The sequence below is a fragment of the Poecilia latipinna genome, unplaced genomic scaffold (genome assembly GCF_001443285.1).
Source record: "Poecilia latipinna isolate Pla-1442-1.1 unplaced genomic scaffold, P_latipinna-1.0 Scaffold607, whole genome shotgun sequence".
NCBI classification, from domain to species: domain Eukaryota; kingdom Metazoa; phylum Chordata; class Actinopteri; order Cyprinodontiformes; family Poeciliidae; genus Poecilia; species Poecilia latipinna.
In genome coordinates this window covers 39,670-58,457 of record NW_015113223.1, presented here as the reverse complement: position 1 = coordinate 58,457, position 18,788 = coordinate 39,670, and the positions used below count along the sequence as shown (strand labels likewise).

Here is an 18,788-nt window from a genome sequence, read left to right as displayed (position 1 = left end):
ATAGCATGACATGAACAGAAGGTCAAGAGATTTGAATATGTTTGCAGATGCCACTTTTCTTGGGAAGGGAGTTAATATTTATGACTAATAAGTAATTACTTGAAATGATTTGCTAAATGTTTACCACAAAGAGTTTCACATCATTACAGAAGACTGCAGATCCATTAAATTATCGCCATTTATTTATGATTCATAAATCTGCAAAGGATCTTCTGTAGAAAAAGAAGCAATGAATGACACAAAGGGACAACCACAATGGAAAATTTACGGTTTATTTTCATTTCCCTCCCCCCATTACGTCGACTTCTGTGAAAATTTGATCTTTTCCTCCTTCCTCCATTTTATTGAAATACTTTCACACAATACGAAACAAACATTTGTTTTCTCAGGTTACCAGGGAATCAGCATGGAAAGAACATTAGGGGACAGCCCCAACTATAATTAATATTTTTATGAGCAAATCTGAGCCACAAGCTTCCAACCGTATCAGAACCGAATTAAAACTCACTAGATTAAAATCGCTCTTTGACAAGGAATTCACCCAAGAATATATTCCTGTAAATCAATAAGGGGACTCAGCTGTCAGGCGACACGCAGCTCAGTAATATGGTTGTTAAAACGTAAACGCTGGCTTTTGCGCCGCTGGCGATGGGAGCCGTTACAAATACCCTGTGCTCAGTGTTTCTGCTCCTACAGGGAGCTTCACCAAACGGTTCATGTGTTTCGGGATTACTGTCGGACAGTCAGACAAGGTATTCTTGTAATATTTCGATAAACCCCCTTTGACTGTTAGATTAATCTACTCTTATCTTTGTGTAAAAGAAACTGAGGTCAACGGCATGCAAGTAATCGTAATAAATTATTTTCTGGCTTAAAAGTGATTTGCCACAGGTGCTTTGAAACCATTAATCATGCTTGACAATAGTTCAGTAACAGTGGTGTCACTGCAGAGGTGCTTATGAGAGACTGTTCTGGTTATGCTCTGAATATTAACATAAGTATTAAATACATTTAGCTTCTCCAGACACATCCAAATTACTGTTTATCAACCGTTAATGAATCTGACATTTCTAACACTGGCTTTGCAATCATTTGGATTTTGTGTGTGTTTTTTTTTCTGTTTGTTTCTACCCATTTTCCTCGGAACCTGGAAATGCATACTATTTACAAAAACAAATATTTCTAAATTGAAAAGATGTCACTGTGAAGTCAAATCATCTAAAATAATAGCACAACCATATAAACCACAAAATAAAACGAGCCAGTTAATGCACATTTCATCACTAAATCAAGGTGAGTTATAAGGCAAGCGAGGCAGAAACAAAAAAGAAAAAAACACACACACATTTGCCATGTGTATAATAAAAGAAATATACTTCATTTGCACTTTTCCTCTTCTTGGCTTGTACTCCACATCTGGTGTGAAGGATTCATTGTTCAGCCGGCTCTCTGAAGTCTTTTAACCATTGGTCAGAGTCTCAGTCTTCAGCACGTTTCTCCAGCCTCAGGGCTGGTTCATGCCTCTGCTGAGCTTTCTGAAGCTTCAGTCAGCTTAATGTCGAGGCCACCAGCTTCGCCATTCAAGAAAAACACAGATATCCAAAAGGATGTCTTGCACGTCGTCATCATGCTTGACATCATACACCCTGGTATAAATCATTGCCTGTCTGTGGTATCTGTAGCGAGACACAAAACAGGACTGAACGGCTTGAAGTTAATGAAAAAAGCTGAAAAGCCATGAGAGGAAAATGGTTTAAACGAACACCGAGCCTGTGTTTTGGCATTTTCTCATATTTCTGAACATCAATTTAAATGTTGGGATTAATCGTGTGGCTTTGCATGACAGGAGCCGTTACTGAAGTCGCATCAAACACTCCGCTCCTGGAGGGCGCCCTCTCAACCATTTCCCCTCGACGACTGCGGCAAGGACAGAGGTAGCCTTTGAGATGCATGCGCACCTTGCTGTGCAGGGAGGCGTAGATGAAGGGGTTGTAACACGCCGAGCTCATAGCCACTAAATGGCAGCAAACTTGCAGGACGTTTATGTAGCGTTTCCCAATGATGAGGAACTCTGGGTCCAAGTCCAGCAAAAGGTTCAGCACCTAAACAAAAGGAGACATATGAAAGCAAAAGAAGTTTTTACTTTAGAGTGCATGAAGAGTAAAACATGATGTCATATTGCACACACAGATGGGTTAGAATTTTTTATTGTGAGGTTTTGTTAAAAGTTTTATAGAGCAATGTCATTATCTATAGTTATTTACACAGAAAATGGAGGAAGAAGGTGATGCTCCCTAGTGATCTTCCTGTCTGAAAGACGGGAGCATCTAAAGTATTTCCTGCGACTGTAAGTGAAACAAGTGAGGAGGTGGATAAATCACCAAACGTAGTGCCACTTCATAGCACCATCAAGTAACTGTTACCTTCAAGAAATGCTGTATTTATCAAGTATGACTTAATTTAACGCCTTGAAATTGGGTCTCTCTTTCTTTAACCCAGCTGCGGTCTTAAGAGATGGGGTCATTTGGACCCCTGCCCCACACTGGTGAAAGTTCAACGAGGTTTCATTTTATAACCCTTTCTTTTCTTTATGGTTTAGTGCAAGCAAATACTGAACTGTCCCCAGATGTTCTAACACCATGAGGTCTAATGAAGTTCTGCTGCTGTCGGGACTGTGATCCAGGACAACACTAGGAGGAGCGATGGGTGATTAATAATAATCGTGGAGATGCTAAATAATGAACTGATTACAAATGCTCAGGGCTATTGGGAGCTGTAAAAAAATCTAAGATCGTGGAGAGGCTCCGTCCATCCACAGAGGTTGAGGTTGACAACCTCTGTAGACCTAATGAAGTAGCCACTCGTTTCTAAATTACACACACAGAAAAAACTGGATAATTTTAGAAATTTCTACAGAACGAAAGTGCTTATTTTATGGTAAAATTAAGTAACCTCAATTATTTTTTTTTCTCAGGCTGTAGAACAGAGAACAGCATCGAACCCAAAAGCAAAAAGCTTATTTTTGTAGTTTAATTAGGCCAACTTGAAACATTTACATTAAGGAGAATGGGAAAGTCATTTGAAACCCAGTAAAATTAAAGAGACCAAAGAAAAGGCTCATTTTCCATTAGTTTTATTCTGTTTCATTTGCAGAGACTATTTGCATGAAAGCAAATTAAAAATGGCCCGAAGGACCATTTCATATTATCTTCACTCATTATAGGAAAAAGAAGGACACTTTTTCATGTTATTTTTGGTCAAAGTCATTAAAAGCCAATGAGGGGGGCCTAGAGAGTCAAATGTGTGCAAATTTACACTCCTGGACTGTATTAGCTTCAGCCTGTGGGACCAAATATTACAGATTTCTAATAATTAAAGATGTCCGAAAAGTTACCTGTTGCAGGTAAGCTATTAACCCATGGTAGCAGAAATAGATTTTTAAAAAGTCTTAAGTCGCTTTGAGTTTTTAATTGAAAAACCGCTTTAGCAGTTTAGAAGTTGCCAACACGTTCTGAAGTGCCACTGTGGTGATTTCATTTGGTTACGGTAGTACTAACCTGTTGAACAAAACCTACCAACATCAATCAAAGTGTTACTTCCTTTAACATGCAGAGGTTACGCTTATGAAGACGATTTCCTCTAAGTGACATGAAAAAAAAAAGCATGCAACAGCCCTGCAAGATTGCAAATGTATCTGTAGGCTGCATGGAGCACCGTTGCTGTTGTGAAATGAATCTTTCCCACCTGGTAAGTTTTGCAACATAAACAGAGTGACCTTCAAATGATGGTCTCATTAACCACTACGCTGTGTAACTTCATCCTTCTAATAATGAAATCCTAATCTTTTAGTCTTCATAGCTCATTGAGAAAATAGTGTCAGATTTGCAGACTCTGTTACTTCAACGTGGCTCTCGGTCATAAATGATGCAGAAAATCTAATCTCGCTGGCAATAAAAGTTTCATTTTTGGCTTCTTCCCTGCTGTTGAGTTCATCATTTGCTGGTTGATGCAAATAGAAGTGGGATGCAAATTCGGTCTTCTGACATTCAGCTGAATCAGGGGGTAGCAAATAAATAATAATAGAAATAATAATAAGCAGTAAAGACCAGTAAACATCAAGTGGCTAGGTATTTGTTTTCAGATGTGCTTGTTTGGTAATTACCTGCAGAGGCAGCCAGCACAGTGCAAATGCGAGCACTGAGGCCACCAACAGAGTAAAGGTCTTTTTTCTTCTTTGACTCCAGCGCTGTTGACTGCCAGATGGCTCCCCAGGAACCGAGTAGCGCTTAAGGCTAACAGTGATGGCGCAGTAGGAGATGCTGACGGACAGCAGCGGGATCATGTAGGAGGTCGTCAGGATGAAGCAGGAGTACAACAACCGCAGATTGCCGCTGTCGGGCCAGAATTCCTCACACACCACCAAGTCGATCCCGCTGGGGCGGAGGTCCAGGTAGCGTGTGTAAAAAGACGGAGGTGCAGCCAAGGCCAGAGACAAAAGCCAGACGCCCAGAGTCACTGCGCCGCAGCCCCAGGCAGAAATTCTTTTCCTTACCGGGTGAGCTGCGAAGAGGAAATGAAAAAACAAATGGAAATACACAGGAAGAAAAGCATTAGGGACTTATTGCTTTCAAATCTGCTTCAGAGAACAGACTTGGACAGACCCATTGGCTCTCCTGATCAAGAAGTGTTCAAAAAGCCCCAAAATGAATTGATATTGCGTTCCTCTATGCATATTGTCAAACTAAAAGGCTTAAGAAAGTCTAACTTTTGGTTTGAGTTAGAAAATTAACATTAAAGAGAAGCACATTATTCCTTTCAAATAAACACAACTGAAGCAATTTTTTTCTTTTTGCTCTAAATTGATTAATGTTTCTAGGAACTTCTAATTAGTTATCCATCACTTGTAAATATGACCTGACATAAAGGCCCATCTGTTTTGATAAATTGTTATGAGACAAACTCAATGAGATAAAAAACTGATTTTTTTAATGGAATCCTGGCCAAGAGGCAGCAACAAATACAACACAGGAAGCAATTAGCAATATGTCCACCATGCTAACTGACTGATTGAGATTAATGCGAAAAAAATAAATAAAATAAAATAAAATTGTTTCTTACCAAACATTACAAATGTATAAATGAAGTATGCTAAAGCTGAAGAGACTAAGATTGGGAGTTTTAGGAGCAAATACTTAAGATGGGTCTGGATTTTAGCAAAATATCTTATTTCCGGACTATAGGGCGCACTATACTATAACCCGCCGCAATTACAATTTTTTTTTGAAAAAAAAAAAAAAACGAAAAAATGGAAATGTACACATATAAGCTGCTGGTATTTCCGCCGCTCTCGGTTTTCCATAAGGACGCAGCAGAGTCTCCAAAGCCGAACCATAGTTCGTTCACGTTCCTGTACTGTCAGGTCGATTAGCCCCCACCTTAAAAGCTGCATCATGTGAGTTTGGAGAAATTTCTCAATAGTGCCTGCTGCTAGCATGTGCTTGTTCTAAATGAAAATCAGTGCTTTCTTCCTTGATTTCCAATTTTGACCTCCAATGATTCACTTCCTGCTAAAGAGCCCCCTGGTGGTGGAAGAAAAATCCACAGAAAAGCCACCAGGCTACAAGCCACGTGGTTCAAAGTGTGAGGGAAAAAAAAAGTAGCGGCTTATAGTCCGAAAAACACTTTTAAGTTTGGTAGAGGATCTGGGATGTCATCAAATTTAAATTTTCCTTTTTTTATTTGTTATTGTGCAATAAAAGATTAATTCATTTTAAGGATTTTTAGGCATCTTTACTAGAGCAAACTGCAATATTCTCTTAGATCAATCTACCATATTAATGTAAATATATCTATTTTTATGGTGCTTAATTTTCTATACAGATATTTATTGAGTACATGCAATAAATTCATATTCCAAAGCATAAATGATAAGTTATTTACCTACAACAATGTAGCGATCAACAGCAATGGCTGTGAGTGAAAGCACTGAGGCAAACACCGTGGCACACTGCAGCAAGGGCACCAAGTGGCAGAGAGGTTGTCCAAAAGCCCAGCCATGGCTGTCGAAGGCGTAAGACACAGTCAGAGGGACACAACTTAAACACATCAGCAGGTCGCCAGCCGCTAAATTACCAATGAAGAAGTTGGTGGCGTTGTGGAGTTTCTTGTCTGCCAAAATGCAGGCCAACAAAAATGAGTTTCCAACACCGGCCACAACCACCACAAGGCAGTAGAGAGGCAAAAAAAGAGGTTTGAACCGCTGAAGAAGCTCCATCCCAACAAACATGTCCAGTGGGTTGCTGTGATTGAGTCCTTGGCCTTTGTTGCCTTCTGGTCCTCCTGTATCTTGAGTAGCGTTTCCAGTCAAACCGAAGTCCTTATTCATAAAGACGTCCATGTCCTTGCAGGTAGACCTTAAGAGAAAGGCAAAAATGAATCATTAATTACTCCAATTTGATGAATGTAATTAGTCATTATCGGGGGATTTCAATACCATGTCTGGTCTGACTAATTTAGAGTTATTGTGTCTAAAATAAGACAAAATTAGTCACTATGACTACCTATGATGATTGCATGTTTAACGGACAAGAGTTTTACTTTTATGGTTTAATTCTTGAACAAACATGTATGGCATAGAAAGATTCACGTTACTCTCAAAACAGCCCACAGGGATGGTCTACATCTTCATTTGTGACTGTGCTAGAGGGGTCGATTGTGTTGTAAAACTAGCTTGTTTCCAGAAGATGAGGCACAAGGCAGCTTGAGTTGCATCTTGCTGTGCAAATGGGAAAACGGGCCCCAGGGAAGGAAGTAGCACTACCATAGACTTCCTGCCTGGGACGTCCCATAACATAGTTTGACCCGCAGACAACTGAAGAAACTCTGAACCCATTAAAGTGTGATATTTGCTCTGACTAAATATAAATGATAGTTCACCTATGAAAACTTCATGCTAATTTAGTTTCTTACATCTCAGGTCTTCTGAAACAACTCAGATCACTGGACTTCAACTGCTGGTGATTTTTTTTTTTCCCCCAAATGCAGAAACATTTAAAGACACACTTGAGTCAATAAGAAGTTTTCTGGTAGTATGAGCTGTAGCGGTATGGAGTGGACGCCTCAAATATGGAGACTGTTGACCCATTTCCTGCCTTCACCTTGAATAATTTTGTCCTTAAGTTGCACATCACCTACAAGGAGCCACACAGTCTGAGTCTAGAATACCAGAAGTTTGACCTGTGGGTTACAAGAAACCAGCTGCCCAATGTTAGCTGACATCATTTATGGTCAGAACGACAGCAGAATACGATCCTTCTATAAAAAAGTCAACATTAATGTGTTTGTATAACTATGTTTCATCTTGATAAATAAATTCATACTCAGCCAGACAGCACAAGAGTATATATAAATCCCTGATGCTTCTAAACATGCACACACACACTGACAATAATTATTCACTTGCAGATCTTTTTTTATGTCTAAATGAAACAGAGTTTGAGTGTAAATTCTCCTAGGAAATCTTTTAAAATATTTTTATGACATCTCTGGGGAGCGTTCTAATGTGAAGGATACATTTTTCCACTCCAGTGCGTCGCAGCGCATCGTACGCTGGAACATTTCGCTCACTAGTGGATTTGCTTCGAAGAGCTGCCAAATCCCAATTCTGGCTGCTGCTGCATGCAGCTGTTAGATATACAGTGAAGTGCACATACACTAGCAGAGAAATGTAATGAAAAGTGTGAATTCATCAGGCCGTAAGTGTGGTTTTTGTAAGCACTCATATCAAAGATTAGCTCAGTCCTTTTTAACGTAATCCAGAATAATAAAGAATCCTTATCTGCTGCAATTGTGCCGAGATGAAAACCGTCCCTTTTATATCATCGCATTCAAATTAGAGCTCGGCAACGAGAAGAGACGTGCTTGTAAATCTTAATTTTAACAGCCTGCTTTCAAGAGCATTTGGCAGGAGATTTTGGTATTAATGGAAGCATAATTGTGGTGGTACTCTTTGACAATTTCAAACTAATATTATTGACAACAAACCTTTAAAACTGAACTATATATTTAATAAAATTCAACGAGCTAGCATTGTTTGCGATTACTTTGTATGCTCCTCGTTGTTGTTATTTTTGGCTCCATATTTGATGGCCAAATATTCCTCTATGACCAAGTCCATTCTCGTGAGGCACAGAACTGAGGAGGCTGCTGCCTGTCTTCATGTGGCCTTTATGTTTTGGCCGCAAATAAAAGAACAAACAGCTGCAGTGGCTACAGAGTAAAAAAAGCCATCTGAAACTAAAATGATTTTCAGATGCCTGTGAAGCAGTTTTTTTTTTTTTTGTCATTTTGTCAATTGCTTCCTGTATCCAAAACAAAAGTGTGACCTTTACTCATCCATCAGTGTTTCCAATATGTTAAACTTGTTATTAAAACTAAATTGATCTGTTTTTATGACTTTAAATTTATTTGAAGGCTTAAGGATTGTGAATGTCAGGATATCCTACAGCTCTACGGCTAAACGCATTGTGCGTACCTTGAGTTTTTCATTTGAGTAAAAAAAAAACATATATATATATATATGTGTGTGTTTGTATATATATATATATACACAGTTACTATTAACAAAATTGTGGAAAAAATAAAAAAATTTGTTTTTTGTGTCAAACCCTCCTGTCTGCGTTTATGCAGCATATCTGTGTGTGTCAGGAACTCGCCATCAGCTGCGTCTCTGTGTGCCAAGCGCATTGCGTGCATGTGACCCGTACTTGTGTGGGTTAGGTCTGTGCTGGTTTCGATGTGTGTTGGGCATGTGGTCGTGGTCATGGTCATGCGGGTTCAGTGACGGTTTTGTCTTTTGTGCTCGCCCTCCGATAATCTCCTGCAGGCGCCCCTGGTGAAAGCAATGTGTTTTATTTAACTAATGCCGATTATTCCAAGCAGCACAGACATCCCTCATGACACAGAGCCCTTCACACTAGCTGAGACAAAATTATTAATCTACTGAATACAGATTGGTGCTGTCACTAAACAGATTATCTGTGGTATAAAAAGGTTTGCAGCAGGGAAAGCATGCTTATCTGTGGACAGGATGTTTGTGTAGCTAAAAATGCTGGGTTTTTATTGGTACCTCTTGAGTCTTTTTACGTTTTGTTATATTACAACTGCAAACCTCAGGTTCTGAAGCATTAGGCCCTGTCCATGTGGGATCCCCCAACCCCCCCCTCAAAAACAGGGAAAATGTTTGTGTTAGTGCTGCAGCTGCTGCAGAACCTCATTGATCGACTTCAAGAAATTATCTGTCCACTTTAGTATTTCACTGACAAGAGAAAGCTGAGGAAAACCAACATATTCAGGATGCCTGTGTAGACGAGGGTGAGACCCACAAATGGAGCCTCACGAGCCCCATCACCACAAACACCTAATGGTGACAGTATGGTTCTTAAAGCTGCCAGGAGATGATAGAAAGATGGGTGAAGCTAAATACAGAGTGACGCAAAAGAGGCTGCAAAATATTGGAAACTGGGCCAAACTTTATCTTCCAACTCAACAACAACTCTTGGCGTAATGCCAGAGATATGATGGAATAGATTAGATCAATAATCATCCATAAAGCAGCTGCTTTGCAGAAGAGACTAGAATAAATATGGGTCTCTAGAAGTCCAAAGGTGCAGGGGCTCGACACAAATGCAGATCAGACTTTACAGTTTTATTTGTAGCAGTCTTTTAAATCGTGCATTCTTCCTTCCACTTTGTAATTGTTTATCAATCAATTGAATATGTAGAAGTCACTTAAAATCCCAATAAAATGCACGTGGAATTGTGTCTGTAGCATTACAGGATGTATAAAAACACTATAAGGGTTTTTATACCCTTATAGTTTTTGTGCAGCACACACTTTAACCTACAAATCAGTTGGTTAAAGTAACATTAGAGGCATTTTGTCTTCTTGCCTCTTGTGCATATTATATTACTGGGGTAACATTTGAAAACTTGGTGAAAAGGTCCCCTATTTTTAATTTCTTTTCAAAAGGGATAAGTCTGTTGACTACACAAAACATATTCAATACATGTTTTTTCAAAAAGTTATTGTCAGGTTATGAGATTTCACCTGACCAGTTCAGCCTACTTTGAGCTCCTTTCTGAATGAGCTGTTTTAAGGTTATGTCTCTGTTATGCAAATGAGCTGCAGCTGGCTGTGCCTCCAACTCGGTGTTGGGACTTAATAGATGTGAAAATGGCTGCAAACGGATGTGCAAATGTACAATGACACAGCTTTCGCCCCTTCATTACGGAACGGTCAGAATGACCATGGCTGCGCTTTTATGAGTATGATTTTCTGTTTTCGTGGTTTTGAAAAGAGACATCCCCATTACGTCTCCGTCTTTGGAGAACGACATCTTCTTCGCTCTTCCAGGTCACTGAAGACCTGGAAGAGCAATTAGACCTCTAATCGAAGAGGTCTGTTTAAACAGACCTCTAAACAGTTGGATTTGTGAAAACTATCTTTTTTTGTTTTTCCTGGCAATGTGGCTGAGACGTTGCCATTAAAACTGTTCACTGCAGTCAATAACAAAACACTAGTCTTTTCCAGCAGCCATTGTACAGTGTCTACTTCGGTAAAACCAAACATACTTGTCTTCTAACAATGAAGTGAGCATAGTTCTGTGGGAGCGTTGAGGAACTGGGCTAAGTTGGGGCTGCTAGGTAAAAGGGGAAGTGCCTCACAATTGTGACTTAATAATCCGGAGGTTTTTGAAACAGCTCATGTTCCAAACCCCTAAAAAACATAAACTAATTGGTTCATGTGTTTTGTTTTAGCCTTTGAACTCTTTCTATAAGCTCTAGAGACCCCAAATGGAAATACTACAACGCTATTTTGCATAATGGGTCCACTAAGTCAACTTCTGGTGCTGTGGTTTTGCGGGTTGCATCTCTAAGTATCCATATTACGTAACTACTTCCAGTTTCACAGTTTTCTGGGAAAAATGTGAAGAAAGCCTTCCTGTCTTACACTTGCACCATCCAGTCAAACCGGGACAGTGCTTTTGTGTGAGAGCAACAACAAAGTGTCAGCCTCCCTCTGTGTTTTAAATGAGGGAACATCCAAAGAAACACAACATGTTTTGCTTCATGTTTGTTTTCATCAGTAGCATCCAACAACACTGTATCAAATATTTATTAGCAATAAATTTATCTCTTTATGAGGGGAAATAATCTGACCTTCCCTTGAAAGCGGAAGCCGCTTTCCTGATCTGATTGCTCTGGTAGAGGTGATTGTGTTGTTGATCGCAGTTCTGCTACATATTTTATGGCTTGAGTATTCTTCGGTGTTTCTGTCGTACGTCAGGCTTCACATGATCAAAGCACTACAAGGATAAGTGGATTAAGTGTAGCATGAGTCAACCTCTGTATGTTGGCTTTTCATCCCTGAAGACATTTGTGTTTCTGTTCACTTCAGCTGAAAAGCTCTACGTCATTATTTAAAACAACGCGGACTCTTTCACCTTTAGCTGAAACGAAACGTCTTTCTAAAAATAAATAAGGTAGTTTACGATGTTTTGTTTTTTTTCGGACATTGCAAGTTGTTAGTTGTGTTAAAATGCTTTGAATGTACTTAATAGATGCTATGTTTTATGAAATGCTTTGGGTAACATGAAGCTTATTTTTTTCTGAAGCGTGTGTACTTTACGTCAACAGGTTTGCTTATGTTACAGTTATACATTTGGGCATATTTGCAAGAGATCTACAATTACATGCAAGGCTTTTTGGTGCAACTGATTCTGCAACCATTACTTGTCATTGTGATCCAAGTTTTGCAGCATTACAAATTATTTAATCTCATTCAAGCACATTTGTCTTCTGCCTTGTTGTCTCAGGCTGCAAAAACTTTTCCTTGATTATTGATGATAGGAATTTCTTTTTGCCTTGATTTCTTTAATCACTAACTATTGTCAAAGGTGCAGCTTTGTGCAATTTCATAGCACAATCAAGTAACTCTGTTATCTTCAGTCTGTACATATGAAACATTTCCTAAAAAAACGTTTTGAAACTGGCTTCTGTCTCTTTAAGAAGCTCCTTCTCTTTCAGACACTCCGCCTTCAGTAATATCATCACAACAATGTTTTTCCATTATGTTTTTGATCATCAGCTAGTGAGATATTTTTTTTATTTGACCTTAAAGTTATTTAAAGTGTCTGCTAGATCTTAGGTCGTAGTTTGATATATTTCTCTGTCTTTCTTGCAGATCATCTGAATACGTAAAGAAATATGTTGTGTAACTATTTGTGACAAATTAGATTCTACGAATTGTAAGCAGTGATTTTTTTTAAAGCAATGTTACTAAATTGTGTGAATTAAGAGTTTTCGCAGCAGAAACCAAGCCTTGTGACCATGGTGATAACAGTGGTGGCCAAATTTTTCTCTAAACTCCTAACTTCTGATGACGATCGGTCTTTCAGTGACAAAGTCGGCTGCACAGACAAGTATTTATAGCTCTTTGCTGCAAATGAAAATGACTCGGATGAGTGATCAATTCTTAAACAGATGGACCCACTCGAATGACTTAATACGTGCTCTGCAGCGTCACCGCAATCAGCGGAGGGGGAGTTAAACGATTCTTCACAATCAATCCAAAACTTGTTGGTAACCATTACTTTCTCAGAATCGCTCCGCCCGAGAGCTGGCCGGGCCTTGGTGTCAAACCAAAGTGTGTCTTTAATTGCTAATTTGTTATCCACGTGTCGGTAATCGGCAGCAGGAGCATGTGCTCCGATCCCATCTGGTCTCCCAACATCTACCTTGTCAGACAGCTTAGAAGGAACCCACCCTCGCCTAGTAACGCTGTTGCCATGGCCTTTGTGGAAATCATCCAGACCCCACAGCTAATTTGCAAGGCGTGATGTGAATTGAGCGCTCTCAAAATGCAAAACAGGAAGGACATCTACTGTTGATGCTCTCTCATCCTGCTTAGCTTGCTCTCTTATATCCCCATAGTGTTTTTTTTTTATTTCCACATTCACTTTTATCACTGTGTGACTCCACTGACATTTCCCTCTTTTGAGCACTTTGTTTGAATTTTAAGCATCCGTCATACCGAGCGTGCCGAGGCATCCAGATGGAGCTGGAGGCAGAAGTTGGGTAAAAGTGAAACAGGAATTAGGGGAAAGATGAATCTATGCATTTCTAAAGCGGTGACTTAATACTTTCACTTACTGTCTAAATCGGGGATGTCAGATAAACGATGCATAATTTCCACTTAAACTTTAGCAAATTTGAACTGGACACAGTTTTCATATCAGAGTCAGCAAATGACTGAAATTTTATTCTGTAGCTCCTCGCGTTTCTTCAGGTCTGGGAGACTAATGACCAGTTGTTGGCTAAATGTTATTTTCACCCGCTGACCATTTCATTACCGGAGGTCGAAGCTGCCCTGGAGGCATTGGCTTACTTAAAAAAAAAGGTTAGGTTAATTTAAGAAGTTACAGTCAATATTTTCTTTTTCTTTTTTTGCCACTGAGAAGAAGTTGTAGCAGCAGCACTGAAGCCAATAAACAAAAGCAGCACAAACAAAAAGCTTTAATATATTCTTAGTTTTGCAGATGTCTTGAGTGAAAATTTGATTGCTTCAGATGATCTTGTTTTTGTTTCAGATTTACTGAGAGTAGTTGCTCCGAGTGTACAAATGTTTAGGTTTCATTTCATTCAGTAAGTAACAAAATCAAGCAAAAAAAAAAAACAAAGAACTGAGCTCTTATAATTTCTTTCCTTTTCTCCATAGTGTAATCCCTTGTGATTGCAACAATAAATGTATTACATTAAATGAATTCAAAACGGATATACTTGAAAGTTGTTGACTTCTTTCACACATATTTTACATGTTTTATGAAACATTCCTACAACATAACTTTTTATATATTTTTTTGCATTTAAATTAGGCATTTCATTATATTTTAAAAGGATCTCCAAATAGAAAAAAACAAAGAACAAAACAAAACATGTATCTGTTCAAGAAAACTGCATGGAAAGCCACCAAAGCTAAATCTGCAGGCAGGAATGCATTTGTTTTCTCTAGCGCTCCTCTGAAATGTCACACACAATCCTGCAGAGCCAGAACACATTTAAAGATGACAAATGCTGCTAATCATCATTCGCCTTAAATTGGTTCAAATTACAGAGTGTTTTTATGGTGGTAATTAAATCATCTAATAGCTTAATTTTGATAATTCATTTTTTCCTTCTACTTTGAATGAATGAGAACATTTTCTAACAATCAGTTGCCTCACAGAGAGAAAGTAATTATTAGATGGAATTTCAAACCTATGTATTTTAGCTAAATTCCAAAACAAAAGATTATTTTTTAATTGATTGTTTTTTTTTATGCATTAAAAAACCTCCCAGTGTTTCAGTATGTCATCAAAAATAAAGATCTTACCTTTACAAATCAGACAGATTTCCTCTTGTGCCTCTTCACTTTTTTTTTTGCGAAAACAAAAACGCTGACTTTCTTTTCTTTTTATCCCTGTTGTGAAAAATCTAAAATATTATTACTGAACGCTCTCTCTTCCCGCAGCCTAAAAAAAAAAAGCCCGTGTTGTGTGGCGAGTCGGGGAAGAAGATGGTGTTTCTCACTTAGCGCTCAATGAGAGTGACAGGGGAGGAAAAAGGGGGGGAGAGAGAAGAACCCACCTCTCTCCCTTCAAATCCTCACCAAATGTGTGCCCTCCCACATTTGCTCCTTTATCACGTCTGCATTTTTACACATTCACACTTCACATATACACACACAAAAGCGACAACAGCCGGCTATTATTTGACCTCGGCTGGCAGAACGCCTGTTTTGTGCAGCTGTATTGAAAGCCTTGATCGCCTTGCTGACATATCAACTACCTGTGGAGGAGAAAGAGGGGGGAATTATGTTCTCAGAAAGAACCTGATCTCTGCTGACCGTTGCTAAGAAAGCAGAACTATTGTAGAAGAACGCAGCTTAGAGACTGTGATGAGTAACTTAAACATCAAATGTTGCCACATTTTTGTCAGCTCAACCCTTTACTTGATGATTTTAACACTCACAAATGGTTTGTCTTATTTTAGGAAACATTTGTAAAGCCATGATGTCAGCATTAGACTAATTTCTGTAATTTCTGTTTGATACCCACTCATAGATATCCTGTTGACTGCAATGAAACCATCACTAAATAACGTTTGGACTGGCTTTTTTTCTCTCTCTCTCTCTTGCTGCCATTTCCATCATTCCCCTCTAAACCGATGCTTAGTGTTTGAAGAGATTTTGATACTTTTTGCAGATATTTGCTCCTCAGCTTTTTTTTTTTTCCCTGACCGTTTTTCACTACTGCAATTTCGGGGGACCAATCCAGTACAAGATGGAGCACTCAATAGAACAACCTATCCTGGCAAGAAAAAGGGGGGGGGGGGAAAAAAAAAAAACAAAAAAAAACATGAGATCCACAAGCAGAGGAGCAGAATAAAAAATAAAGAGATATATGGGTTGGTGAATTTCAAAAGGAAGTCTTTGCATCTGAAAGAAACTGAAGGTTTGAGTTGTTTGTATCAGTAGAGACGACAGAAAGCGAAGGGAACTTTCTTCAGCCGTAGTTTTCACATGTGAACAATAAAGATAAACACATATAATCAGAGGAGCATAAACACAGGGTTTAGCTGTGTGAAAAGTAAATGTTGAACGTTTTACTCTCGAATCAAGTGCAATTTTTCCTTTGCACACCGCTGAAATTAGATGTCAGATAAGTCCTCCTGTGCTTTGTTTTAGGAGGTAAATTGACTAAAGATTTTATTCGCTTTTGTCCTTTGCAGATATAAAAGAAAAGCTTTTAGCAGTTTGGTCTCAGATGTATGGGCTGGCATTTATTTAACCTTGTTATCGAAATGTTTTAGCTGTCTGTGCAGCTGATTGTCAACATAATCGCGGTAAGAGTTTCATAAAAGCGCATTGGGTGTTATGACTTGTGTATAAATATTGCTTACAGTCCTGAATAGAAATCAATAAGGCAAATCTAAATTCTTGCAAGTGAAGAACACGAAGATCAGCAGACGTGGAAAGAAACCTCAGCGAAGTGGGAATTCAAGAAACCAAGAATTTTATCTTTAGTCACACTAAGATGTGTATTTTTAAAGGTGAACCAGCAAAAATAAATTTTGTTTTTGCACAGGAATAGGCGGCATCTTTGTTTTAATACCATGTATAATTTAGATTTGATTGATTTAAGTTGTATAATTTCTTTTGGACTCTGTGTCCATGAAAAGTGCTTGGATAAATTTCACTTGCTAAATGTAGCTAAAGCAACCAAAAGTCTTTATTGGAACCATTTACTGAAATATCCATTTTTTTTGCAACCACATTATTTAAAATAAAGGAAAATAATAATGATAAAAAAACCTGTCAAACTACTTTTGTGGATAAAATCGATTTCCTGACTGAAGTTCGTTTCCATTCCAATATTTCAAAATGTGATCATTCTGTTCAATAAACAGACATGGTCATATTCAGACTTGAACACATTATTGAATATTTTTAAGAATTACGAATGTGTACAAATTATGGATTGTTGCAAAGCAAATTAAGAAAAATAAGTAGAGCTGCGGTCAGGATAAAAGAATCATGTGTACAACTACAGTCACTGACCAGGCTCAAGTTAATTTAGACTTAAATAAATGTTTAAATCACTAAGGAAACCAGTCAGCAATGATAAACACAAAATAAAGAGCTTCTAAACGGATCAGTGATTTTCATTACTGTTTAATGAGCTGTGGGTCGGGTCAGGTTTTTCTCTTTTTGCATTCTCCTGTGTGGGGTTACTTACTCTATACTTTCATTGTGCAGTCCAAATATGTCAGTTTAATTGAAGGTGTGATTGTGAACAATTAGTTTGATTGGATACTTTTAACAAGATAGGGCAGACTTAACTATTGGCCATATGAACTGTGGTGTAAAATGTCATCGTGAAAATATCTTAGTACTATGAGGAAGGTCGCCTATTGTCTGCATCTCTCACTTTCTTTGTTTTTACACAAATTCACAACCACCTCTTTTTTATTAGCAGCATTTCGTTGTTCCATTTGGAACTGTCCTGCAACCCTGGATAACAGTGAGTGGGTGAAATCCATGAAAAGATGGATGGAGGAAAAGGTCTGATCTCTTGCAGATGTAGAGCCAGGTACCGAGTTCCTTTGTAAGTGTAAAAAAAAAAAAAAAAAAAACCCGCCAGGAATGCTATTCTTCTCTGACATTTTGATTATTTTTGTTACCACTGAGAGTTAACCCCAGATCAGTCCATTAGCAGGGCCATCAGCGAGACATGCTAGTCAAAACACACACACACACACACACACACACACACACACACACACACACACACACGCAGACATTTTGAAACCACCAGCCAACTTGATATTGTCGCAGGACCTTAAAATACCTGGAGAAAGTAATCAACACAAAAAATGCTATTGCAGTGAGGTAACGGTACTATTTAACGTGGCCATAATGTGGACTATTTCATTCAGCATTTTGACAGCTACATATTGGATAGCTGTAACTAAACGTCGTCCGTGTCGAAGTCGTCTAAACATTAAACAAGTGTGTTCACGGTAGGGAATGTAGATTTCGGTCTTACCTCTTAGATTTTCAAGATGCCGCTAACATTTTCAAATCCGTCACGTACGTGAAGGATGTGGCTGTTCTCGATCAACCTTCACGTTTTCTGCAAAAGTCCTGCTCTGCTTTGTAGTTCGAGAAAATGTCTGATCTGAATTCATGTTAAACATCCCACTGATACTGAAAATAGCCAACTTTCAGTCATCTTCTTTCAGTAGCAGCCTCAGTCCCAAGTGGTGATGTTATATTGTCACTTTTAGTACTTCAGCTGGATTTCTTCACTGATTGAAAAGAAAAAAGAAAGGAAAAAAAAATTGAGTTTCCAACCACTTGATCGCTGCATTGGGACCTTTAAGCTGAAACTCATCCAAATCCAGTTACCAGACTATTTTTTTTTCTTTTTGTGCATCTCTACCCTTAGGTAATTTGAAAATTATTTTAGCTGGTTAGATACTATCACCACGATAAAATAAAGTGCAAGTAAATTTACTCGACACGATTAGTTGCACCCGAAACAATAAATCAAAACAGACAAAATAGCAATTAAGCAGCAATGTGTTTTTTGTTGCTTCTCTGTAAATATACTTCCAGTTTGACAATAGACAGTATGCTGTTGTTGGCAGCTTCGCACATGTCAGACGTACAAAACTAAGCAATGTGTGAGCAACATCCTGCTGGTCCCATCCTTGCAACTGAATTCTCTCTGCACTACAGGGTTTCTGAATGTCTGCAGCGACAGGTGATCTAAAAATATCTTTCATTTAGAAGGGCCAATGTGCGCAAAATAATCCGCCGTGCGTCGCCCTGCTGCTTGCACGTTTCCCCCTGCCCAGCTCAATCTGACAACAATGCAACAATATCAACTTTTTAATAACGACATTTGAAAACAGGACTAACGGCAAACAAGATCACATTGATTTAGAAATGATCAAACAGGAGGGGGGCACCTTGTTGTGTCCAGTTATTTGCTTCTCAGCAAACTCACAAAATTTGATTATGTCGAGAAAATGAAAGCAGAAGAAATTTATTAGGGGCAAATAGTCTCACGCGCCACTCAGTACATGCATTTATGCTTCTGTTGTCAAAAACAATTCACCGCATTTTGGTGGGCAGGCACGTGCAGGGGGGCGGGTGGGGGAGGCTGGGGGTGCTTGAGCACCTG

At 38.7% G+C, this 18,788-nt stretch overlaps 1 protein-coding gene across 3 annotated transcripts; it reads right to left on the bottom strand.

Moving 5' to 3' along the window:
* Positions 1 to 1,110: 1,110 nt before the first annotated feature.
* On the bottom strand, positions 1,111 to 17,679 carry LOC106953837 (prolactin-releasing peptide receptor). Of its 3 annotated transcripts, none has more exons than XM_015042896.1 (4): positions 17,673 to 17,679; positions 5,941 to 6,413; positions 4,163 to 4,560; positions 1,111 to 2,102 (listed from the first exon to the last, which is right to left on the bottom strand). In XM_015042896.1, coding segments are annotated over exons 1-4 (1,167 nt in total). In that variant the 5' UTR covers positions 17,675 to 17,679; the 3' UTR covers positions 1,111 to 1,808. The 3 variants fall into 3 exon arrangements, with proteins under 3 accessions (XP_014898382.1, XP_014898383.1, XP_014898381.1); XM_015042897.1 differs by lacking the exon at positions 17,673 to 17,679 and adding an exon at positions 14,432 to 14,664; XM_015042895.1 differs by lacking the exon at positions 17,673 to 17,679 and adding an exon at positions 8,766 to 8,883.
* Positions 17,680 to 18,788: the final 1,109 nt, after the last annotated feature.